Source organism: Salarias fasciatus, chromosome 23 (assembly GCF_902148845.1).
Source record: "Salarias fasciatus chromosome 23, fSalaFa1.1, whole genome shotgun sequence".
NCBI classification, from domain to species: Eukaryota; Metazoa; Chordata; class Actinopteri; order Blenniiformes; family Blenniidae; genus Salarias; species Salarias fasciatus.
Genome location: NC_043766.1, coordinates 38,474,055 through 38,500,274, shown reverse-complemented (window position 1 = coordinate 38,500,274; position 26,220 = coordinate 38,474,055). Strand labels below are relative to the sequence as shown.

Sequence of the window (26,220 nt, the reverse complement as noted above, 5' to 3'; positions counted from 1 at the left end):
GGGGAAGTTTTGGTTGCTTCTAATATGCATACATTTCGTGATTATTGTGCATACCTGGAATTCAACTTAATATTTTGGGTCTGCCTGCTGCTTTCATCAGTCATCAGATGTCATTCAGTCCGAGCATCAGTGATATGATCCTTTTTTCAGGAACAGTCGGCTCACCTGGTCCCTGTTGGAGCTACAGTAGACCCACTGATCTTCTCCCAGGACAGTTGTCTCGTCTGTGACAAAGGCACCAGTCTTGGTAAGGTCGTAGGGTCAACGCCCTGAGGGATTCCGCCACAGATGGATTCCGCCACAGATGGATTTTTCTGGAAATCTTTGTTTCAGACCTGGAGCAGAGTGTTCCCTGGATCCTCACAGAGCTCCGAGATTGTGTTGAGGAGCGAGAGAGGTGAAGGTCAGAAACTCTGCTGTCATAGCAGAAGATCCATGCTGGATGAAGCGGGCCGGGGCCCCATTCAGGACTTCTGGGGGTCCTCCATTGGCCTAGATATGGGTCCAAGGAGGGGGGCTCTGGAGGTCCTCTTTTAGCCTGCCAGCTGCAGCGCAGGCTGGTGTTGTTTCACAGCCACGTCTCCATAAAGCACATCACAGAAGACCAAAAGAAGTCTCTGTTGTTCACCATCAATATGATCAGGTCAGTAAGACTAGGCCAGTCTGGAAAGTGTCATTTTCATCTGCTCAGATCTCACCTATTTCTGTCAATTTCATTGAACTCAGTCTCCATGAACGTGTTCCTCATCAATTTAAACCCTTAAACCTACTGCAGTTTTTATTTTTCACTCTTATTTTGGGGGAAAAAAAGTTTGGACTCTGTTGTATGTATTGAATGATACTTTATTCCAACAGAGGTAAAAAAATCAAAGAAATCACATTTATTCCAGCCCCGGAGGAGGAAGTGGATAGAACCTGTTAAAAGAGTATCCGCCCGTATGAGACGCTCCTCAGAAAACACCAAACACACCTGGATACTCACAGGGATCATCTGATTGGTCAAAGCCAGCCAGCTTTCTATTGGCTGACAGCATTGATGCATGAAAAATCCGAGAATGAAATAGATCAATACTGCCCTCAAATATATTTAAAATGCTCTTGAATTTTGATAGGGATTTCATTCCATAAGCGCACTGGGCGATAGAGAGAGAGAGAGAGAGAGAGATGCTATGTCTAGCGCGGCACAATCACAACAGAAACCCCCAAAAAAGGAAAGCAATAATTACTTACCAAAATTAATGGAAAACACAAAATCCCCAAAAAACAGGATGAATATCTACAAAATACTGGAACGCCAAAAATAACTGAACATGAAAATAGAAAGGATGTGTCCGCAGCATGCATAGCAAAGCATTATGCTAGCATATTAGCATCATGCTAACATTGTTTTTATTATTGGCATATAGTATTATTCATGTTATTCATATTACCAATGTGACTTCATTGCTTGCGTCATGTTAACATTGTGTTGCTAGCATAATAGCATCATGTTAGCTTAGTTTTTTATTGCTGGCATCATGTTAGCATTGTTCTTATCAAGTTAGCAGCATTGTGCAAGGATTGTGTTATAATGTTAGTATCATGCTAGCATTGTGGTGCCAGCATATTAGCACCATGCTAACATTCTTTTTTATTGATAGCACAATGTTAAAATTGTGTGATCATGGTAGCCTCGTGTTAGCATTGTGTTGGTAGCATGATAACATCATGCTAGCATTGTTTCTTTACATTGCTAGCATATTGTATTTTTTGCATTGTGTTGTTATCATTTTAGCATCATGCCAGCATTGTGTTACTGGCATATTAGCATCATGTCAGCATTGTGTTATGTTATCATGTTAGCATTGTGACATCATGTTCTGATAGGCCCCTCCCACCTTCTGATAGACCCCTCCCACTTAATAGGTCCCTCCCACATTCTGAGAGGCCCCTCCCACCTTCTGACAGCCTCCTCCTCCTCCCTGCTGTCAGAGACAGAGACATCCGTTCTACAGAGGACACAGACTCACTGAACAACCAGAGTCCAAGAGTCCAAATCCAGCAGTCAGAGGTTGAGTAAATGTGGTGTTGAAGGTGTAGAGGTGGATCAGAGAGTCAGAGGAGACTCTGAAGAAGGACAGAGAGCCAGCAGGACAGTCCACATACACTGCTACTCTACCAGAGGCGGAGGAGGAGTAAGCGGAGGAGGAGATGAAGGAGGAGGAGGAGAAGGAGGAGAGGGAGAGGAGTGTTTCTCTGTTATTGTGACAGACAGAGTAACCTCCATAGCACTCCAGACTCCAGGAATGATAATTCCTTCCAAACCTACACTCCTCACTGTCTCCTTTCCTTCTGATTCCTCTGTAACTCACTGATATAGAAACAGGTCCGCTCCACTCGACCTCCCAGTAACATCGACCACTCAGATCATTTCTACACAGCAGCTGAGGACAGTCATCAAATCTGTGAGGATGATGAGGATACGGCTGCTCTTCCTCCACAAGTGTCACCTTCCTGTTGTTGTTGGACAGTTTGAGCTTTCTGCTCATTGAGTTTTCATCCAGTTGAAGTTGAGAGAAATCTGATGGAGAGAAAAAGAGTTCAGTCCTGATGTGACACATGTGATGGATTTGTTGTTTGTGGACTTCCTGACATGTGTTGATGGAGAGAAAGTTTGATGAGGACACTTTTTGTCAGGCTTCTCTTGTCAGTGATGTTTGAATGAATCCAAAGCTTTGATTGAAAGACAAACGGACAGTGATGAGTCCAACTTACACTTCCTCACACCAGGTTTGAGCCATTGCTGTCCACCATGGTCCACCCTGCAGGGGGAGAGAGAGAGAGAGAGAGAGAGAGAGAGAGAGAGAGAGAGAGAGAGAGAGAGAGAGAGAGAGAGAGAGAGAGAGAGAGAGAGAGATGTAACCAGCACTGTCTCTGGTCAGTTGTCATCAGCTTGAGCCTTTCTTCAGCTGAAATATGTTTGAAAACACAAGAGAGGAAGGAATAAAAAGAGACTAAACAAACACTAATGTCTGTCAGTTGAATAAAACATTGAACGGCGATGAACAGGAGGAAGCTGAGATGGACCAGGACAGAACAAAGACAGAGACAACACTAAACAGACTGGGGTGAAGGACAGAGACAGAACACCATAGATAGATGAGACCATTGAAAGACTGAAACATGAGGTTAGGCAGACACACACACACAGGTGGGACTGACAAAGCACACAGGGATGGACGAGGACACAGAAGAGGACGAGTGACCTGGACACCCCGACCGGGACAGCAGAAAGTTACCAAGAGTGGTTCTGATCATATTTTTTTTTTCCTTTTAAAAGGTAGTTTTTCCTTTCCAGAGTCACTGTTGCTCATGTGGAACCGCTTGGGTTTTCTCTGTGAAAGTGCCTAGAAAAAACTGTGTTGTACTTGGTGAGATATGAATGAAGCTGAATTTAATTGAATCAAACTCAGATGAAGTTGGGCGAAACCTTCTCATTCTCAATTAGTTCTGAAGTCTGTGATGAATGCTGTTCAACATTAAACAGGCTTCTCATCCAAGAGTCTTTGCGACCAGTCTGATCATCAACTGGAGACACTGTGAAGAACATCTCAGTCTCCATGAGGAGCTCCTGTTGTGTGTCCATACCTGAGAGTCTCCAGTGAGCAGTGTGGATCCTCCACTGCCGCTGACAGCTCCTTCACTCCCGAGTCTCCTGGATGGTTGTAGCTCAGGTCCAGCTCTCTCAGATGGGAGGACTTGGATCTCACAGCTGAGACCAGAGAAGCACAGCCTTCCTCTGAGACCAGACACCCTGACAGACTGGAGACACAAACATGGCTGCATCAAGTCAAGAAGGAAGAAGGAAGATCCTCCACATGATCAAGCAGCAGCTGGATCCTGACCTGAGAGCTTCCAGTTTACAGTGAGGACTCTCCAGTCCAAGAGACAGACGCTTCACTCCTGAATCCTGCAGCTGGTTGTTACTCAGGTCCAGATGTGTCAGACTGGAGGACTGAGAGCTGAGGACTGAGGACAGAGCTCCACAGCTTCTCTCTGACAGACCACAGCAGCTCAACCTGAAGAAGAAGCAACAATGAAAACCAGCTGACTGGACATCAGGGACAGAATTTTATGGCTTTAATATTAAGTCAGAAATATCCTGCCGAGGTAAATGAATGCTTGTAGATCATTTCACAGTTTGAATTTTTACATAATGTTTTGCTATCCTTCACAAAATAAGTCACATTAAAGTGTCGAAAATAATTTGTCTGGCTTTAAGAATTTTTGTATTTGTGGGGGAAAAAAAGGAGAAAATCCTTTTCAAACATCCTGTTCACAGATACAAACACAAAACTACATGAAAGACTCTGAAGTTCCAGTGAGAACTTTTTCCTTGTGAAACTGAAGCGTCCAGTTTGTCTTTCTGTCCTCCCACACTGCAGCAGACTCTTCAAGGGGAGCAGAGTTTCAGCAGGAGTTCAAAACATGAAATGAATCGTCTCCTGCTTCTGGTTTGGAAAATGTAAATCATAACAGTGAGAAGGAGCCTTTATGTGATTTTCTATTCTGTGTTTATTAAACAGCAGTGTGAGAGCCATCGGGAGTCAACTCACAGAACTGTTCTACACTACATCTGCTCAGTCTGGAATCAAATGAGGCGACTAAGAATCTGATCACACTAAAAGCTGAATTAAAATGAGGAGCAGCTGGAACTACCAATCAAAGAGAACTTCATCATGGATTCACAGCATAGCGACCGCTGCCCCAATCCTCCCCCCGTGGGATGATTGTGGCTTCTTCCAGAGGACAAACACTCCAGACAGAGAGACCTGTTCCTACACAGAAGACACTCATGGACTCAGCTGCTGTTTGGACCACAATCACCACCTGCTGACAAACACACCCTGCATCACATGGCATTCTCAGGGCTACACACTACACATTACTCACAACCCCCCCTGCAATTTCCCCCACCCCACTGTGACCATGAAAGGCCAAGGGAGGGTGTCCCTGCTCCCATCCAAACAAAAAGACCCCTCTTGTTATAATATCCAATGTCTGAGTCAGATGTATAATGTCTTTTATGTCTGTGCTATCTGGAAAACTCATCACCCCTGATGTTCTTTTCTCTTCTTTTCTAGAAGGATGGAGGTGTGGTGGTGCACTCGTTGTGCAGTGGCTCAGAGCTCCCACTCATTAAGCATTAATTTGTGAGCATACTGTACTTGTACTTAACTGTGAACAACACTTAAAAATGACACTCATTTGATTTCTTTTTTAATCATGTTGAAACTCTACTCTCCTTTAAGAGTCTCCAGGGGGTAGGACACCATCTACTTCATGATTGAACTATTCAATTTCTTAACATCCAATCAGATAGACGTATAAAGACAAGGACAGAATTCACAACAGCAATTCAGAGTCTTGAAAGCAGTTTTGTACTTTGCATATGTAAACAGGATGTTTGCAAAGGAACTTCTGTTTCACTAATGAAAATCTCATTTTTTGGAAGAATATTATTTATGTGCTGGCAGAACAATAAAACTGAGCCCATACTGTGGTCCATATTCGATCATAAAGTACGTACAGAGCTTTGCTGGAGGCTTTGACCACTGGCAGCAGCTTCAGAAGAGCCTCCTCTGAAGCAGAGTATTTCTTCAGGTCAAACTCCTTCAGATCATATTCTGATGACAGTAAGATGAAGACCAGAGCTGACCACTGAGCAGGAGACAGTCCATCTGTAGATAAATACTCTGATCTCAGGAACTGTTGGATCTGCTCCACCAGAGAACCATCATTCAGTTCATTCAGACAGTGGAACAGATTGATGCTTCTCTCTGCAGACAGACTCTCATCCAGCTTCTTCTTGATGTACTGGACTGTTTCCTGAATGGACTGTGAGCTACTTCCTGTCTGTGTCAGTAGACCTTGAAGGAGACTCTGATTGGTCTCCAGGGAAAGACCCAGGAGGAAGCGGAGGAACAAGTCCAGGTGTCCATTTGGACTCTTCAAGGCCTCGTCCACTGCTCTCTGATGGAGATGGTGGAGTTGAGGCTGTTGTGGAGATTGTTGAATGGTTGTTTGTTTCTCTTCCAGCAGGTTGATTCCAGAGTTGATGAAGGTCTGATGGACATGAAGAGCAGCCAGAAACTCCTGATAGCTAAGATGGATGAAGCAGAACAAAGACTTACGGAGGCCTTTCTCCTTTTTAAAGATCTTTGTGAACATTCCTGAGTACATTGAGGCTGCTCTGAGATCGATGCCACACTCTGTCAGGTCGGGTTCGTAGAAGATCAGGTTTCCTTTCTGCAGCTGATCAAAGGCCAGTTTTCCCAGAGACTCTATCATCTCCCTGCTCTCTGGACTCAAGGTTTCAGCTGTGGCAGGTTCCTCATCATACTTGACATTGTTCATTTCAACCTGGGCCACCAGGTGTCGGATGTACATCTGAGTCAGGGTCTTGGGCAGTTCTCCTCCCTCTCTGCTCTTCAGCTCCTCCTCCAGAACTGTAGCAGTGATCCAGCAGAAGACCGGGATGTGGCACATGATGTGGAGGCTTCGGGAGGTCTTGATGTGGGAGATGATCCTGCTGGCCTGATCCTCCTCTCTGAACCTCTTCCTGAAGTACTCCTCCTTCTGGGGGTCGGTGAACCCTCGGACCTCTGTCACCATGTCCACACAGTCAGCAGGGATCTGATTGGCTGCTGCAGGTCGTGTGGTGATCCAGAGGCGAGCAGAGGGAAGCAGTTTCCCCCTGATGAGGTTTATCAGCAGAACATCCACTGAGGTGGACTCTGTAGCATCAGTCAGGATCTCAGCTCGACGGAAGTTCAAAGGGAGTCGACACTCATCCAGACCATCGAAGATGAAGATCACCTGGAATTCTTCAAAGTTGTCAATACCTGTCTTTTTAGTTTCATTGAAGAAGTGATGAACAAGTCCCACCAAGCTGAACTTCTTCTCCTTCTCGACATTCAGCTCTTTGAAGGTGAATGGAAATATGAAGTGGACGTCCTGGTTGTCTTTGTCTTCAGCCCAGTCCAGAGTGAACTTCTGAGTCAGGACTGTTTTCCCAATGCCAGCCACTCCCTTTGTCAGCACTGTTCTGATTGGTTGAGATCTTCCAGGTGAGGCTTTAAAGATGTCTCCTGGTCTGATGCTTGTTTCTGCTCTGTCTGCTGTCCTGGATGCTGTTTCAATCTGTCTGACCTCATGTTCCTGATTGACCTCTGCAGCCCCTCCCTCTGTGATGTGGAGCTCTGTGTAGATCTGGTTCAGGAGGGTCGGCTTTCCTGCCTCAGCGACTCCCTCAAACATAGACTCGAAACTCCTCTTCAGGTTGGACTTGAGTTCCTTCTGACAGCTCTTAGATGTTGCTGACAAATCAAACCCTTGAGGACCGTCTTTCCCTAAAACTTTTTTTTTCAGAGACAAAAAAAATAAAAGATGGTTTTGAGTCATGTTCAAACTTCTCTGGAATACCATATTTTTTGGACCATAAGGCACACCGGATTATAAGGTGGAACATCAGTAAACACCAATAAATCTGTTCATTTTCATAGATGAGGCACAGCAGATTATCAGGCCCACTGGATAATAATAGTGGTCCAGCTGAAAGTTGCATGTCTTAATGCTGGTTTATTAATTTTGGAACTGAGATGACTGTGGTGGAAACCACTGCAACAATACAGAAAAACAACAGTCTAACCTGAATTAAAAACTGCTGAGAGGCTGGCCTCTGTCTGCTTCTCTGACATGCACACACTCACTTCCTGGTCTTGACCACCCTTCAGGTAACTTCAAAACTTTGAACTCAAAGAATACAATGTAGAGTTAACAGATAACTACAGCAAATATGATAAAATAACTACATGAATAAATTAGATGCATCAAGTGAAACTTCACTGTCTACACCTCACTGTCACTGTCCTCTGTCCCCACCTGCCTAAAGACTGCCACAGTTGTCCCTGTCCCCAGGTGCTCCACAGTGATAGGTCTGAATGACTATTGACTGGTTGCCCTAACCCCGATAGTCATGAAGTGCTTGGACAGGCTAATCATGACCTACATCAAAGACTCCATCGACGACACTGTGGACCACGATCAATACGCCTGCAGGAAACACCGCTCCACGGACGCCATCTCATCAGTTGTCCACACAGCCCCCACCCACTTGGAGAGCAACAACTCCTACGTCCGCTTGCTCTTCCTGGACTTCTCCTCTGCCTTCAACACCATCATCCCACAGACTCTGGTGCAGAAGCTCTCCTTCCTTGGGCTGAGATCCACACTGGGGTAACAGGGTCCTGGACTTCCTGACCAACAGACCTCAGACCGTCAGGATCCATAACACCATCTCCTCCTCCATCAGCCTCAGCACCGGCTCCCCCCAGGCTGTGTGCTGAGCCCCCTGCTGGTCACTCTGCTGACATACGACTGCTCGGCGACACACTCTGGTGTCACATTGTGAAGTTTGTGGACGACACAGCAGTAGTGGGATGCATCTCTGACATGAGTCCAACTACAGAGAGGAGGTGGAGCGCCTGGTGCAGTGGTGTGGGGACAACAACCTCTGTATCAATGTGAAGAAGACCAAGGAGATGGTGTTGGACTTCAGAAGGGACAAGCGTCCCCTCTCTCCCCTGCACATCGGCGGAGCAGCCGTGGAGACGGTCTCCAGCTACAGGTACCTGGGTGTGCACATATCCAGTGACCTCACCTGGAGGACGAACACCTCCTGTGTGGTGAGGAAAGCCCACCAGCAACTGTACTTCCTCAGGAAGCTGTGGAGGTCTGGGCTGGGGAGCCCGGTCCTGAAAAGCTTCTACCGCTGTGCGGTGGAGAGCGTCCTCAGCACCTGCATCACTGTGTGGCATGGCAGCTGCGCTGTGACTGAGAGGAAGACTCTGCAGAGGGTGGTGAAGGCTGCACAAAGAACTGTCGGGAGCAGCCTGCCCACCATCTCAGACCTCTACTCATCACGATGCAGGGGGAGGGCTCTCCACATTCTGAAAGACTTCACTCATCCAGCACACAACCTGTTTCAGCCCCTTCCCTCAGAAAGGCAGAGCAGAACCACCAGACTCAGAAACAGCTTCTGTCCTGAATCTGACCGACTGAGTACCCCTTTTTGGTGCCACAAACAAGTAAATGTGAACTGGCATGACAAACAAGTTCCTTGAATACTTGAATCCCTCAGATAAAAGTCAGACTTTAAAACTGTCATTCACAGTAACTCAACATTTTTCAGTTGTAACACATCAAACACAAATCTATACAATCACTTTTTCAGTTCAACCATCTCCCACAAATCCATCTGGCTTTCATCTTCAGTCTCTGAGCGATTTCGGCATCAAGCGTGCCCGGATCCATCTCGTCATCATCTTAATCAACAACAGACTGGACTGGAAATCCAACATCGACGCTGTGTACAAGAAGGGGATGGGCAGACTCTGCTTCCTGAGGAAGCTGAGATCCTTCAACGTGTACAGCAAGATGTTGGAGATGTTCTACCAGACTGTGGGGACCAGGGTTCTATTTGTTTATTAGCTGTGGTTTGCTGGGGGAGCAGCATTGGAGTCAGCGATTCCAATAGACTCAACAAACTGATCAGGAGAGCTGGCTCCGTGATTGGCTGCAAACTGGACACAGTGGAGGCTGTGGTGGAGAGGAGGACACTGAACAAACTGTTATCCATCAAGGAGAACCCCGACCACCCTCTCCACCACACACTGGACAGACGGCAGAGCTCCTTCTCCAACAGACTGATGCAGTTCCGCCGTCACCAGGACAGATACAGGAAATCATTCCTGCCTCAGGCCATCACCCTGTACAACAACTCCCACCTGGCCGACAGAGGAAACTCACAGCAGTGTGCTGTACAGGTTATTTTTCTCTGGACAACACTCTTATTGATTATACAAGCATTCTCACTTTTCTTTATTCGGCTCTGCACACACCTCTTTCCTTTATTCAGCACATTTCACAGCTCGTGCTTATTATACATGTCTGTGTATATATATTTATATATGCGAGTATATATGTATGTATATAATGGGTATTTGCGTATAGGTATGTCAATATATGTATACAATAGCCTTCACTAAAGACTAATTTTTCTGCACTAATTACATATTTTTACTTAGCATTTTATCTTAACAGGCGCCATCATGGAGTCCTTTTTTGTTTGGAGTTTTTTGGCAGCTTGAGCCCCAATGGATGCACAAGCGCCATCGCTCCCAGTGTTACCTTTTACCGGTACACACCCACACCGCAAGACTCCTGATTACAGTGGGTGTGCTGTTCCACATAAAGTGCACCAGATTATATGGCACACTGCCGGGTTATTTTTTGAAAAAAGTTAAAGGATTTTTAGGGTGCCTTGTAGCCCGAAAAATATGGTAAGTTAGGTTTTACTCACACAGTTCCTACACACATCACCAGAAACTAGAAGATCTTAGCTTTGGTATTTTGGTATGTATGATGACTGAAACTCAAAATATGTGTTCCTGAAGAGGTTTTAAGTAATGTAGACTAAAGATTTATTTTCTCATGTGCTTGTTTTCTCTTCAGGTCACTAGACTGTGAATGTCAGACTGGGTGTCTGAATGTCATGTAGAAATCATAAACTGATTGTCAACATTAACTACGAAGATTGGTGGTGTTTCGCGTGAAAGAGAGAAACTGTCAGGTGAAAGCAAAAGACAGAATGTCATTGATATTTTCCCTGTAATTATTCTTCTCTCTTGTTTCGTGTTGTGCAAATATAAGTTATAACACTATCAAGTTTTAACATTTCCAGGACTTACCTTCAGGCTGTGAGATATTTTTAGAGTGTTTCTGCCATACACCCTTTTTCTTCATTTTCTCTAAAACCATTTTAGTGACTTCAAGAGCATGAGTGTTGTAGGTCTGGCACATCTCATCCACTGTGCCCTCCCTCTGCAATGTCTCCAGTTTACTCTTCAGGATTGGTTTGAACCCTTCAAGGACTCCATCTTGCCACAAATACCACTTGAACCTTCCAAAGTCTTGATCTCCCAAATCATCCAGGATTCCCAGGAGGATTTCTGAAGGTGAGCTCATCTTTGACCTTGTGAAGAGTCTGATTTATATCACTGATCTTTCACTCTGTGTTCATAAGTCCCTGGAAAGACCACGGTGAGGAGCTGTTCAGGTTTGATTCAGGTGAGATGTTGGACTCTGAAAAACAAAACAAAAAAAAACAACCAAACAAAAAAAAAAACAAGTGTACTGATGAGCTCCATGCCAATTTTCTATTGTTTCAGGTTAAATCTATTCAAAGACAACGTCTGATTTTATTTGACATGTTATTTGAATTTTTGACTACCATTGATTCTATCATGCAGTGATATTCTGGACGAGCCTGAATGCAGACAAGCAGTGAAAGACCAGGAGTTACAAACCAGGTGCCTTAATGACTAGTGCCATTTAGAATGTCAGTTCAAAATAATCTTTTTGCCAAAAAACTATATGAACATAATTTTGTCTTTGATTTGTTAATTAATTCATTATCTGCCGCATCTTCCCTTTCCCTTTCTCATACAGTTCGTACACACATCACCAGAAACTAAAAGACAGGGGGGCGGGGTTGGGGGGGGGGGGGGGGGGGGGGGGGGCAGCGTGATGCTCAGGAACACACCCTGGGGTAGGGGGGGGGGGGGGGGGGGGGGGGGGGATAAAGATTGTATTGGATGAAAAAAATATCAGTTTTGCTTCTGTTAAAACTCTAGCTCCTATTCGGTTCTTCAAAATAAAGCACGAGGAGGAAAAGGGAGCTGCTCAGGGCGAGTAAAGTGATAATCCTCATGGATTTCAGGGCGAGGAGGAAGGAAAGAGGAGGAGAGGAATTGAGAGGGTGACCGGTGGTCGTCGCTGTGTGTGGTTTTATAGTGGCTTGTCCCATTCTGCATTTTGTCTGTGATGGGAATCAAACCCCAAAAACTGGCATGAGAGGCAAAAAAGTTTAAAACGGGACAGTGTACATGTTCATGGTTATCACAGGGGATTTCTGACCGTGTCGCTGAACTCCACTTGAAAACCTTGTGGAGCTCATGGTTCAGCAAAAACCGTCTGAGTAGTTTTGTTAAAGGATAAGTTCGGTTTAAACAGTTTTCACGTTGTTTACGAAATGAAGTACAACAATATACTCACCCAGAAGGTTTTTCTGATCCAAACAGTGCTTCGGGAGAAATTTAGATCCAAAATCGAGTGGCACACATCCGTATACTGTTAGCGGCCTCAGCCTCTGTAGAAAGTTATTTGAAAATCATTAAACTATTGTGTGAGGACCGAAGAACACAACATGAACACACAACTGCACACAACAAAGGAAACAGTTCAGTTCAATTCAATTCAATTCAATTCAATTTTATTTATATAGCACATTTAAAAACAACTTCCGTTGACCAAAGTGCTGCACAGCAATAGAGAAGTAAAAAGAAAAAGGTAAAATAACTAAATAAAATAACAGGCTCACCTAAACATATTAAAAAACACAGATAAGACAAATAAGACACCAAGAATATACTCCGGTTTTGCTCGTGTTTAAAAAGCCTTCGAGAAGAGGTGTGTTTTTAGTCTGGATTTAAACTGTCCCACAGACTCGGAGGACCTGACATCCAGGGGGAGGCTGTTTCAGAGGGTGGGCGCAGCGACAGAGAAGGCTCTGTCACCCCTGGTTTTGAGCCTGGCTTTCGGGACAACCAACCGGAGCTGGTCAGCTGACCTCAAGTCTCTGGTCGGCATGTAGGGCTGCAACATATCAGTCAGGTACACTTAAAAATGATTAATAAAACTTTAAATTCCACTCGGAAGTGGACAGGTAGCCAATGTAAAGAGCACAGCACAGGGGTGATGTGCTCCCGCTTCTTTGTTTTAGTCAGGAGCCGGGCAGCAGCATTCTGAACACTTTGCAGGCGCTGCAGGGCGCCCTGGTCCTGCCCTGGTCCTGCCCTGGTCCAGCCCTGGTCCAGCCCAACATACACAGCATTACAATAATCCAAACGAGAAGTTATAAAAGCATGGATCACTCTTTCAAAATCAGCCAGGGGAAGATAAGATCTGATTTTGGCCAGAGTCCTCAAATGGAAAAAGCTGGTCTTGATGACAGAACTGATGTGTTTGTCAAACTTAAACAACGGGTCGACCATCACCCCCAAGCTTCTCACAAAAGGACGGCAGAAGGAGGACAGAGGACCAATAACACTGTCATGTCCTTGCAGGGGGTTATTGGGACCAAACACCAAAATCTCAGTTTTATCCTTGTTTAGGTTCAGGAAGTTAGCGCTCATCCATGTCTGGACGTCACTGAGACAGTCCTGCAGTGTTCTTACTGCAGACTGACAGTTACTGGACGTAACAGGTAAATAAACCTGGATGTCGTCTGCGAAGCAATGAAAGCAGACTTTATGTTTTTTAAAGATAGAACCCAAAGGGAGCATGCACAGAGCAAACAGGACAGGTGCTAGTACTGAACCCTGGGGAACGCCATAATTCAGGGAAGACACAGAGGATGAGTATTGTCCCAGATTTACAGAGAAGCTTCGGTCAGAGAGATAGGATTGAAACCAATTTAGTGCTGTATCCTTGATGCCTACATGTGTCTTCAGGCTGGACAGGAGGATGCTGTGATCCACAGTATCAAAGGCGGCGGACAAGTCTAAAAGCAGTAGAACAGCAGATTTCCCTGCATCAACAGTTAAAAGAAGGTCGTTAAAAACTTTTAAAAGGGCAGTTTCAGTGCTGTGTCGCAGTTAGTATGTCTGTTAGTCGCTCTCTCTCTCTCTCTTTCCACCGTTTCCTGCTGTTCATCTTGAATTGTTGTTTTTCTGTCAAAGTCTTTGCCGATAACCGTGTTGAATTTAGTCGACATAAATAAAGTTCAATTTAGGGATGTCCCGATCAGGTTTTTTTACCACCGAGTCTGTGTCTAAGTCCTATCATTTTGAATATCTGCCGATTCCGAGTCCCGATCCGATTCTTTTCTAATATAGTAAAATATGTACATTATCTATATAAAAAAAAAAACCTATAAAACTTATGAAAAGTTCTCCTTTTTTATTTTCTTACCGTCAATTCAAAACAACACAGCAGTATGTTGCACATATTGCTGTCTCTCTGTAATTACATCTTTCTGTAGCATGGAAAACCTAAATACATCTCATTTAACCCATTGAAGCCGGGCAGCATTACCGCTTCAGTGTGCAGCAGTGGCCAGAAACCTTCAATACAAAGGTTGTGCAGTAGGTTCACATTCAAACTCCACTACATCTGTGTGTCTGTTTCCTGTTTCTGACCTGCTGACATTCCAAAACACATGTGGCAACATCAGTAGGTCATCAGCACATTTAGCTGCAGAAACAGCTCCATATATGGCTGTGTCTGAGGGAAGAGCTTTCAGCGCCTTCTGTCAGGGTCCTGTGTGTCCTGTCTCCTGTCTGTCTCACCCTGTCCCCTGTCTAAGCCCTTCAGCGCCACCTGTGGCCTGTGCTGAGTCTTGCACCTGTCCCTGCATCCCTCGTCTCCCACACTTGGTGTGTCCAGTCTTCTTGTTGTCCAGTCCTGTCCCGTGTCTGTCCCCTGTCCAAGAGCATTTAGTTTAGTCTGATGTGTGTGTGTGGGTTCATCTGATCCGTCTGTGACTGATGGGTTTAGTTCCTCTGTTTTAGTGACCTGGATGAGCTGAGATTCAGCTCCTTCTGTTGTTCCCTGTGTTTCCTGCTCATCTGGAATATTAAACTCTGCTTTGAATCATCCTGTTGGACTTGTTTGTTCAGAATAAAGACCTGCTTTAACCTGATCTGCTCCAGTCTGCTTCTGGGTTCATCCTGGTCTGTGACAACTTCAGGCTCCAACATCAACTCCATGATTATTAACTGTTATAAACTGATTCCTTGATGTCATCCACCTCCTTTTCTGGAGATGAATTACTTTTCACATGTGTCTCTTTCGAAAGGTGGACAATTTGGGTGATGGACGATTGAGTTGGATGTCACCATCACCGAGAGGGTTAAACCAGCTTCTGTCTGAGAAGTGGAGAACAGAGCAAAGGAAGGTCAAACGGCTCCTTCCACCAAAACAAGAGACCTTCTGATTGTGTCTGGCGCCCCTGGAGGACGAAACAATCTCCCTGAAGACTCAAGAACACATTGATTGCTCTCTCTATCTTCCCTCTCTCTCTCTCCCAGCTGCAACCCAAGTTAACTTTTGGACTGCTTCGTTCAAGGCCGTCCCGGCAACGACCATCCGAGCTGAAGCGCAAAGGCGAGGCGGGCCAAACCACACACACTGCATGGACTGATGAACTGAAATGCCACACACACGCCACACACACTCCCTCCCCGACTCTCAACGTCTCCACCACACCTCTCTGCTGACGACGAGTGGTGATGACGTGTTGCTGATGTTATAGCTGCGACCGCTGATCCGTTAGTCTGATAGCAACTCGTCTCACGTCTCACGTACCCCCCCCCCCCCCCCCCCCCCCCCCCCACACACACACACACACACACACACACACACACACACACACACACACACACACAATTTCTGTCTGAGTTTCTTTAACTCTGTTTCCTTTTCAAGACGGAGTGCCGTGATTGGCTGCCTGGGCGTCTTTGAAACTCAAGTAATTTCGTTGTAACTTGTGACTTCGGTAACTTGCTGCGATGACAATAAAGACTACTCTGATTCTGATTCTGATCCTGAAAGTCTCCTCTGAGTCTGGTTCTGCAGCGTTCTTCCTGTTAAAGCCGGTTCTTCCTCCTGATAACTGTTGAATTTGAGCTTCATAAATAAATATTGATTGAAGTTTTGGATCAGAATCAGAATCAGAATCAGTTTATTGTCATTGCACAAAGTGCAACGAAATTTCAAGCAGCATCCGTGTATATATAATTTAAAAGAACAACCAACAATAGTGCAAATTTAAAAGGAAAACATAAATAGAAAAAAAAAATCATATATAGAAAAGAACTTGCAGTATTTGCAGATTATTGCACATTTCCATGAGTGCGTGTCTGTCAGTGACCCTTCAGATTCAGTGCAGTGATGGCTTGTGGAAAGAAGCTGTTTCTTAGTCTGTTTGTCTTTGTTTTGATGGACCTGTAGCGCCTGCCAGAGGGTAACAGTTCAAACAGGTGGTGTGCTGGGTGGGTACTGTCTCTTTTGATTGCCTCAGCTCTGCTGAGGCAGCGGGATGTGAATAAGTCTCTGATGGAGGGAAGAGGGCATCCGATGATCTTTTCAGCTGTCCTCACCACTCTTTGTAGTCTCTGCCTGTCTGCCTCGGTGCAGTGGGAGAACCACACGGTGATGCAGTAGGTCAGGATGCTCTCGACGGTGGAGCGGTAGAAGGTCACCAGCAGCTTCTCACAGATGTTACTTTTCCTGAGAACTCTCAGGAAGTGCAGACGCTGCTGTGCCCTCTTAAAGACAGCTGAGGTGTTTGCAGACCAGGAGAGGTTGTCGGTGATCACAGTGCCCAGGAAGGTGAAGGTGTGGACCCTCTCCACTGGATCCCCGTGTATGAAAAGGGGAGGTGGATCAGACCTGCGTTTCCTAAAGTCCACGATGACTTCTTTGGACTTTGTGGTGTTCAGAGACAGGTTGTTTGCCGAGCACCACTCAGCCAGTTTCAGGACTTCATCCCTGTAGGCAGACTCATCGCCCCTGGTGATCAGTCCCACCACCGTTGTATCATCCGCAAACTTAATGATGGTGTTGCTGGAGTGGGCGGGGCTGCAGTCCGTGGTGTAGAGGGTGTAGAGCAGTGGACTCAGCACACACCCTTGTGGAGAGCCTGTGCTCAGTGACCGGGTGGAGGACTGATGGGGCCCCAGTTTAGCCGTCTGGGGTCGGTTTGTCAGGAAATCTTTGATCCAGGTGCAGGTGAGTGGGGGGAGTCCCAGATCGATCAGTTTCCTGACCAGGGTGTCGGGGATGATGGTATTAAAGGCTGAGGTGAAGTCAACGAAGAGCATCCTGACGTAGCTCTCCCGATGTTCTAAGTGGCTCAGCGCAATGTGCAGTGTGATGGCTATGGCATCCTCTGTTGACCTGTTTGCTCTGTAAGCGAACTGGTAGGGGTCGAGAGAGGCAGGAAGGCAGGACATGATGTGGTTGAGAACCAGCCGTTCCAGGCACTTAGTGATGATGGGTGTGAGTGCCACTGGGCGGTGGTCCTTATGGCTGGTGGTGGCAGATTTCTTTGGCACTGGGATCATGGTGGCAGACTTCAGGCACGCTGGGATGGTGGACTGTGTCAGGGAGAGGTTAATGATTTTGGTGAAGACCTGCGAGAGTTGTGTGGCGCAGGCCTTGAGCACCTTCCCCGGTACACCGTCCGGTCCAGAAGCTTTACTGGGGTTCACCTTTTTCAGCACCCTTTCCACTTCATGTGCCTGCACAGTCAGTGCTTGGGAGCTGGAAGTTGGATGTGGCTGGGGGGATGTGACTGCAGCCTTTTGGGCGGGGGTCTCAAAGCGTGCAAAGAAGGTGTTCAACTCCTCTGCTAGTGCGGTGCTCGGGACCACTCCTGAGTTTGTATGACCCTTGAAGTTTGTGATCTGCTGAATTCCCTGCCACACCAACCGAGAGTTGTTGTCAGAGAGGTGGCTTTCAATCCTCTGTCTGTGCTTTCGCTTTCCTGATTCCTCTCTTCAGGTCAGCTCTGGCAGCACTGTACAGTTCCTTGCTTCCAGATCTGAAGGCGGTGTTTTCGGTGATCTAGGGTGTTTTCCCCTCTGGTAGCACAGCTTACATGTTGGTAGAATTTAGGCAGGACAGACTTCAGACCAGGTTCAGACCATTTCTGGACCAGGTTTGAGGTCTTGACAGTCCAGGACAGTTTGTTGGAAACACCCCCTCAAAGGAGCCTCACACTCTCCACCCTTTACATAGCTTCTCTGTCAGTGGGGGAGGAGTTTCCTCCCCCACTGATCCCAGCCAACACCCCAGGAAGACGTCCACACACCGGTCCAGAAGGGGGAAGAGGAAGGCACTGGCCACGACCCCCAGCAGCAAGGGGGCCTGGATCCCAGGGGACCAAGACCAGCAGGCGCCGACCTCGCCAGGCACCAGACGTTCAGGGGAGGCAGAGCAGAGGGTCCAGGGCCATGACCATACCAAGCAGAACTCGCCACTGCCCAGCAATGCTGCCCCCCTCCACCCCAAGAGCATCAAATCCCTGCACTTCTGCAGCCACACTGGGGCGCTGAGGTCCTCCCCTCTCTGTTCAGGTGTGCGGTACTCAGGTGGTGTTTATGGAAGTAGGGGCTGGGCTCATCACTGGAATGGTGTTCAGCTGCTGCTGGAGTGGATGAAGAGGACTTCTATTTCAGCAGACCTCAGACTCCACTCCGACTCTGGATCCTTCTACAGTGACTTCTGCAGAATGTGTTTTCACTCTCTGAGACCTATTTCTTTACCTCACCCTGCCTCTCCTCTTTTCCAACCTGAAGTCAGCCCAGCAGTGTCCACCTTCCGGCTTCGATCATCCACCTCAGCTGCTCCCCTGATGCTCTGGAGGTACCCTCTGCTCAGCCTTTGTCTCTCAGCCCTGCTCCACCTGCTCATGATTCGACTCTCTGGTCCAGAAAAGAATGACTGATAACCTTAAAATCTCCATCTTTAAACCACTCAGTCTTGCTTTGGCTTTCATCCTGCCTTTCAGCCTCAGTACAGCCCCACAACAGTGTGATTGTTGTGTTTGTGAAACATGCTAGTTTTTCCAAGAATGTCCACAGAACCAAACTGAGGAGGAGTCCACCACAGACTCAGGAGCCAGGTCCAGAACAGAATGGACACAGCAGAGGACAGAGATGCAGTACACACAGAATCACACACAGAACCACAGACTGACACAGACTGAACACAGGGGGAGGTCAGGAACACAAACCATGACTCAGACACACACACAGAACTCTGGGACTGACACACTGGAGACATGAAGACATGACTGAAGACAAAGGCTTGCAGACAAGACAAACTGACAAACAGAGCGCAAACAGACAGCCCTTTATGATCCCAGAGCACCGGGTGACTGCAGTCACACACTCAGGCATGGTGAACCACATCAGAGCAGCGAACAGCGATCAAACACAAGGAGAGGGAGTCACAGAGCTTGAAACAAGAGACAGCAAGAGACAGGACAAGACAAGCCATGTCTGATGTGTCTGATGTCAGTGTGTAGAGCTCATCATGATGAAGACAAATGGAGTGACAAGGAGACAATAATGTGTGTCATGTTCAATGAATCTTTTAGTAAAGAATGACACAAAATACACAACAGCAGATGAAAGAAAGCCTACTGAGACTCTGAGGAAGGAGATCTTGTGAAATCCAAAAGTGCGCGTTTGGAAAAGTCACTCTTCATGGGCACTATATCGTTGTTGTTGTGGGTCAACAGGAGGCACTGACATGACATTTTGAAACCTCTGTGCTTCAAATGAAGATGGTGCAGACTTTAAAGACATTCCAGCACTTCCATCAGCTACAGAGGCTCTGATTACAAGAGGAGGTTGAACCTGTCCTGTCCAGCATGGAAGCAGCAGAATGGAGGTTCTGGCTGCTGTTAGGTTCTAGACATGACATTGCTGGACCTGACAGGTGGACAGAAAGACAGGAAGAGAGAGAAAGAAGGAAACAAACAAACAAGCAACCAAAACATAAAAAAGGAGTGTGAGAAGGAATAGAGCAAAGATTTGATGGTCTTTTGATTAATATCGACGCTCCAGACAAGCGGCTACTGCACCTGCATAAAGACACGACAGAGAACATCCTCCTGACTTTTGCTGGAGATTACAGCTGGTAGTGAACTGAGGTATGAAGCTGAGAATCCGGGTGTCAAATTACACCAGAGCATCAGGAGAGACCTGATCCAGATAGTCTACCAGCCCACAAGGCGACGAGGGGACCAAGTCCACGTTCAGAATATGAAGAGGGATTAAAGATCAGCCTGATCATGACCTCTGACCCCTGAGAAGACCAGAAGCAGACCAAAGAGGCCCTCTGGCCCAGACAACCGGTGGCCATCCCAGAGGCCAGATCACAATCACCCCCCCCCCCCCCCCCCCCCCCCCCGAGCCCACCTTCATCCTTCCTCCTCCCCCACCACCAGACTCCACCCGCCCCCCTCCTCCCCCACATCACACCACCAGTCATCAATCTGAACTCTAACACTCTCACATTTCTGCATCATTCACCTGTCATGTCCTGTGGGAGACCAAACACTCTTTGTGGAGGGAAGGCTGGGTCCAGGTTCAGGTTCAGGTCCAGCTGCTGCTCCTGATCCAGGACCTGGAGGGTCTGATCTTTTATGTTTTCTCATCCTGCAAAACAAAGTTTACCACTGAGTGAATGAGAAAAACAAGCAAGATGAACAAGTGTGTGTGTGTGTGTGTGTGTGCGTGCGCAATAAAGATAACGATTCATCATGATCATAAATTCCTGTTAATATTTAATGTGGTTTAATTCTGACACTCCTTCTGAACCAGACCAGCCTCAGCCTGACAAACACACATGTAGAATAAGGACACGAGACACGGTGGCTTGAACCAGTAAAAAAAAACTGTATTCAGGAACCAGGAACGATCATCCAACCTGGAGGTGCAAAGCATTCTGGGATATGTAGTCGTATAGTCCTACTGCTACTCCTCAGACTCATTTTCAGGTAAACAGCATAAAGTATCTGACAGCTGATATGAACATTAAAGTCCTGCAAACTCATTTCAACCTGAACACTGGAACCATTCTCTTTGTTCACATCATGAAAACAAAGTGTTTAAAATGAGACTTTAGAAAGGACAGCCATGACTGAGTCCCCGATAAGACTGGAGTGTCGTCTGCAAACTTTATCAGGCTGTTGGAGGAGTGGGTGGATACACAGTCCATGGTGGAGAGGGGGGAGAGGGGGGAGTGGCTGAGCTCCAGGTTCAAGGTGTGTCAGAGCTGAACTACATTAAATATTAACAAGAAGCCTGAGGCCACCTTCACAAGGGTTTGAGTGTGAGTGTGTGCGCATGTCAGTAAAGATAAAGATTCATCATGATCATAAATTCCTGTTAATATTTAATGTTGTTTAATTCTGACACTCCTTCTGAACCAGACCAGCCTCAGCCTGACAAACACACACACACACTGTAAAATGAATAATGTCCTCATCAGGACCTCCACAGTGACAGTACAGAGAAACACACACATCTGAAGGCTGCTCCTGATGTGTGTCTCCACTAGAACAACAGGTGTCCATAATGTAGGCTGGACAGACACACAGACACACAGCCAGCAGCCACACAGTCAGATCCAGTCCAACACAGCGTTGTGAAAGCTTTGTTGTAGCTGACAGAGATTCTCACCTGATCAACTCTCTTCACATCTTCTTCAGACTCTTCTGGAGAGAAGAAGCTGCTCTCCGTCCCTCCTCAGTCCTTCTGTCTGTCTCTGCTTGATGTGAGGACGCCGTCTCACCCTGACACCTCCCAGTCCAAGAGTCCAAGTCCACGTAGTTCAGCTCTGACACGCCCTCAGAACGTCACAGTCCATCTGAACTAAGGCCAGGCAACGTGATCTGTATGGCAGCACTCCTCAACAAGTCAATGATTGATGGACTTCCTGCTGGGCCGGCAGTGTCCTCTTCATGTCTCTGAGACGGAAGACACACAACTTGTGTCTTTGGAGCGTTGATTGGAATTCTGCTCCAGCTTGAACAAGGAGCAGTTCTATGGTTCACACACAGGCTAGTAAATAACAAGAACAAGGCAATAAATAGCACATTTATTGTCCTTTTATTCCTTCAGTAAAACTTTTTTGTCACTATTTAAGAACCAACCCAGTGTTAGACAACATCAACTGGCAGAGGATGCTCTCTGTGGTCCTTGTGTAGAAGTTTGTGAGCAGTAGTGGAGCAGACCAGCCTGTTTCAGCTTCCTCAGGAAGAACATCCTCTTCTGGGCTGTTTTCTCCAGGGTGGAGGTGTTTAGACAGGATCCTCTGTAGATCTGTTCATCTGCTCCATGAACTGACGGCTGTCCAGATCTGTAGGGATGCTTCTCTTGATGTGTGCCAGCGCCATCCTCTGGAAGTTCTTCATAATGACCGGGGTGAGAGCTCTTCCCTGCTGCTTCACAACAAATCCTGACAGAGAGAAAAACACTTTACCTTCATACTGCAGCTCCATGTACAGCAGTGTGTTCAGTCTCTGTGTGTTTGTGAATGTGCATGTGTGTAGACTCACAGGTGAGTGTGTGTGATTGCATGTGTGCATATGTATGTACATGTTTGCACAAGTGTGTTTGTATGTGTGTATGAGTGTGTTTCCATGTACATCAGTCAAACTGCCGAGTAACTGTAGTCACTTGTTGCTTCAGCACCATGGACAGCACCATGTTTACAGTGTACACATGTATGTCTGCTCGTGTGTGTGTGTGTGTGTGTGTGTGTGTGTGTGTGTGTGTGTGTGTGTGTGTGTGTCTCCATGAGCTCAGTGAGGCTGTCCTCCAGGTCACAGTGTAGAAACAGCTCCCTCTGCAGGACCGCTGGAGAAGTTCTCCTGGAATCAGCTCAGCAGTGAACAGTGAGAGCTGCATGCAGGTCAGGGAGAGCTGAGCAGGACTCTCTGCTTTCTGCTTTGTTTGATTTCATCTTACTGGTTCACGAGACCATTTGACCCACTCCCAAAGCATTTTTTTTCATACTGAATAAAGGCCTTGTATATTTTTATTGTATGTTTATTTATTTTGCAGCTATGGACATATTATTTATTCATAGCATTGATGCTATTTTTAGTATCAGTACAAATAGAAATAAAGACATGTCAGAGTCAGGGTCATGTGACGTTACGTGACGTGTGGCGCTGCTACGGTTCACGCCAGTCATGCAGTTTTGGGATTGATACCGGCAGTGACAGACAAAAGTGCTTCATCATGGCGAGTGTGAGGAAAAGGACAGTGGATCTTCTTGAAGTGAAAGTGGAGCCAGTGTCTCTGGTTTATGGCGAGGCGCTAGCAGTGATGAAGAAGACTAATGTGGAGCTCCATCACACCTCAAAACACCCTGAACTTCAAGAGGTGAAAGGTCAAATGCGTTTGGATAAAGTCAGTGCTCTTATCCAGAGTCTGGGCTCCCAGCAAGCAGCTTTAACACGACCACAGAGAGAGGCTGTGAACGCTGAACGTGCACGTTCCATGGTGAGTGAACTCATAGCTCAGAAGCTGAAGCAGAGTTAGTGAAGGAGTGTCTGGTCACCGGAGCAGAGCTGCTTGTGCCAGACAAGGAGAAATGATTTCAAAACATCAGTTTCTGACAGGATTACTGATGTGACTCAAGACATTGAAAAAACACTGAAGGACACTGCAAGAAACCTTGAATATTGTTCTGTGGCCTGTGACGACACAACAGACACCACAAACAGCCCAACCAGCCGGATCTGAGCCTGGAATCACCGCTGAGTTAAAACCAAGGAGGAGCTGCTGTCTCTGCAAGCCGTGCACGGCTCGATTGAAGCTGAGGAGTTATTCAAAGACGTTATAGATGAAGGGAACAGAGCTCAGTGATTTGGCCTGAATGCTGGACGTTACCAAGCGCCTGTCAGAGTTAAAGGTCAAGCTGCAAGGTCCCAACCAACTCATCAGCTCGACCTTCAAATGTGAAATCATGTGGAGTGAAGCTGAGGCTCTGGAAAGCACAGCTGGAGAGGAAACACTGTGCACTTTCCCACTCTGCAGGAACAGCAGCCTGATGACACCACTGAATATGCTGGAGAGTGTGCAAAACTCACTGGGGCGTCTGATGGAAGCTTTCATGATGTGAACAGTTTACTGAAGGAACTTGACTTGTTGCTTCGCCTGTCAATGTGCAGAAAACCTCCAAATGGAGATCACTGAGCTGCAAAGTGATTCTGACAAGCTGAGAAATGCTGATCGTCAACGTCAGTATTGGATCAACTCCACAGTATGTTTCTAAATTGTGAGGCCTTTGGAGGATTTTTGAAAATTGATTTGGCTCTTGATGTGAGAAAGCTTCCCCACCCCTGCTCTACCACATCCCTACGGGCCGCGACGGCCATTTTACTGTATCTGGGTGGTGCTAATGAGCACATTTTGGCAGTGATGGAGTGAATGTTTACATTCTATGATGGAGTTCATGTTTACATTCTCTCACATCTTTGGCCAGTCATGGTTTGCCAAATGCAGTGACTGTTGGAGCTGGTCTGGGGGTGAGATTTAGCTTCATTTCAACATCAGTGGAATAACAGAAGCAAACGCTACAGTTACGGTAAGATCCTGGAACTGGGGCTTTCTGCTGACTGCTAGCTGCTAGCTGTGGCTAACACGGGAGCCTGTAACTCCATGAGCTCTACAGAAAGGCCCCCGACGTGAAGCCCTCACCATGTTTCTGTCTTCAGTCTGGATTCATACACATCTGTTTCACCTCTGTCCAGCTCCTGGTTCCACGTTAAAACCAGTGAGATGAAAAAGACAGAGGCTTGAACATGACCTGATCCCAGGGGGTGTGTAAAGCTGCATTTTGTAATAACAGTGCATTTTGCAATAAATGCCCAAAATGTAATAATTTTGTCAATTCATTTTGTAATAAAGCCACATTTCGTCATAACCTGCCCCAACGCATTTTGTTATAAATTATGTAATAAATTATTACATTTTGAGAAGATTATTTCAAAACGCACTTGCAACTTTTTTATTTTCTGCAAAATGTAATGACAAGGTGCATTCTGTAATAATACCTATTTCTATTGTTAATCAAACAATGAACTTAGACAAGAGTGACTTGGAAGAAGTTTTCCTTCCTCCCCAGCAGATGGCAGCATAAAAGAACACACTCTGATCAAACAACTGCAGCATCTCACTACAAATGTTGATGCACACCATTTTACTGTTTATCCCCGTGCCCACCAGGGGGCGCAGGAAACCATAGGAGCCTGCAGTTACATGGCCCTTGTCCCCATCTTCACTGCAGGAAAGCATGCTTGATGGATCATGAGCCACTTGAATGCTTAATTGAGACAGCCGCAGGAGTTCAACATGATGCAAGGTAAACTGCCAAATAATATCTGCAAAATGGAATATATGGAAGGATGAAGACATTTTACAGTTGATGTAAAAGAGTTACAAAGTGGAATTAGCTGAAAAAAGGCATGTGCTTCAGAATGAAGGGCCCACTGCACTAACATATGGTCTGACACTGGAGGGAACTGTTTCTTGATGGTTTTAAGTAGACTAGTGCACATTAAAGGGCTTTTTAACAGAAAGAATGAAAAGTTATGAACAATCCATATTTTAAATGCCAATAAAACTTTTTAAAGTACATGATTAATTTGGATAATAAAAACTTGCTGTTTTGGTCTAAAATGGTTGAAGCTTTGATAGCTGTGCTCCACCATTCACTGTCCTTCAGTCTAATTACCGTATTGGCCCGAATATAAGACGATGTTTTTTTCCAGAAACTGCATCCTCAGATGTGGGGTGGTGTTATAATCGCGGACTTACGGTAGATGGTCAATACGCATCCGTGCCACTAGATGGAGCCAAAGTATCACTGAGCAGAGAGCGAGTGGAGCGATGAAATGAGATCAAATGATCTGATGAAAAATGGCGGATCATCTGGAACAAAGGGGCTGAACGCTGGACAACTGAGCAACAACAGAGGAGAAGTTATGATACCAACTTTAAACTGATGGTGATCAACGCAGCAGAGTCATCAAACTACTGCCAAGCCGCCAGGAGGTCTGGTGGAGCAGAGCCTCGTTCTTATTGGAGAGCACAGAAAAAACACTACAGATGCTAACGCTATGAGAAAAGCTTTCCGTCGTCCTGAGAACAACGCTTCAGAGAGACTGATAGAAGGGAGAGAGAATACGTCTCTGAAAGACGGAAAGACGGAATGTCCACCACCAGAGCTTGATTCAGCTGAAGGACCTGGAAAGTTATTTACATCATTTATGCAGTTTGGACCCCTTGACGTTTCTTATTTTTTCATTTTATATCTCGTGAAATGTTATCTCAGTTGTGAGTTTTTGAGTTTATAATAATTGTATAATGAAAAGTTGTTTTATGAGCGACCTTACTGTCTTCAGCATTTTTTTTTTTTTTTTTTCACAAAATGATCTTTGAAAAATAGGGGTCGTGTTATAATCGGAGTCGTCTTATATTCGGGCCAATATGGTAGTTTTGGTTCACTTTTTCCTATTAAAGCCATATG

General features: G+C 46.1%; 5 protein-coding genes across 5 annotated transcripts in view; 2 read left to right on the top strand and 3 right to left on the bottom strand.

The window, feature by feature from the left end:
- Window positions 1-26,220, top strand: part of LOC115382179 (NACHT, LRR and PYD domains-containing protein 3-like) — a 1,352,480-nt gene that overhangs the window by 496,674 nt on the left and 829,586 nt on the right. The gene's annotated exons all lie outside the window — the stretch shown is intronic.
- The window catches only part of LOC115382194 (NLR family CARD domain-containing protein 3-like), a gene marked incomplete at its 3' end in the record, with an annotated part of 1,416,821 nt that overhangs the window by 701,794 nt on the left and 688,807 nt on the right, over window positions 1-26,220 (top strand).
- On the bottom strand, window positions 1,888-2,456 carry LOC115382243 (stonustoxin subunit beta-like; the record flags this gene model as incomplete). The annotated part of the gene is made up of 1 exon (XM_030083958.1): window positions 1,888-2,456. A coding segment is annotated over one exon (468 nt), but the record flags the coding sequence as incomplete, so codon positions are not given.
- Window positions 5,194-12,215, bottom strand: LOC115382201 (NLR family CARD domain-containing protein 3-like). The gene is made up of 3 exons (XM_030083896.1): window positions 12,157-12,215; window positions 10,791-11,184; window positions 5,194-7,397 (listed from the first exon to the last, which is right to left on the bottom strand). The coding sequence occupies exons 2-3, from the start codon at window positions 11,065-11,067 to the stop codon at window positions 5,503-5,505; spliced, it is 2,172 nt and encodes a 723-aa protein (XP_029939756.1). The 5' UTR covers window positions 11,068-11,184; window positions 12,157-12,215; the 3' UTR covers window positions 5,194-5,502.
- Window positions 16,180-26,220, bottom strand: part of LOC115381318 (NACHT, LRR and PYD domains-containing protein 3-like) — a 70,929-nt gene continuing 60,888 nt past the window's right edge. Inside the window, exons 14-15 of the mRNA XM_030082597.1 lie at window positions 16,263-17,582; window positions 16,180-16,215 (exon numbers count right to left, since the gene is read on the bottom strand). Of these exons, the coding sequence (XP_029938457.1) occupies window positions 16,180-16,215; window positions 16,263-17,582 (1,356 nt within the window). The remainder of the gene's footprint in view (window positions 16,216-16,262; window positions 17,583-26,220) is intronic.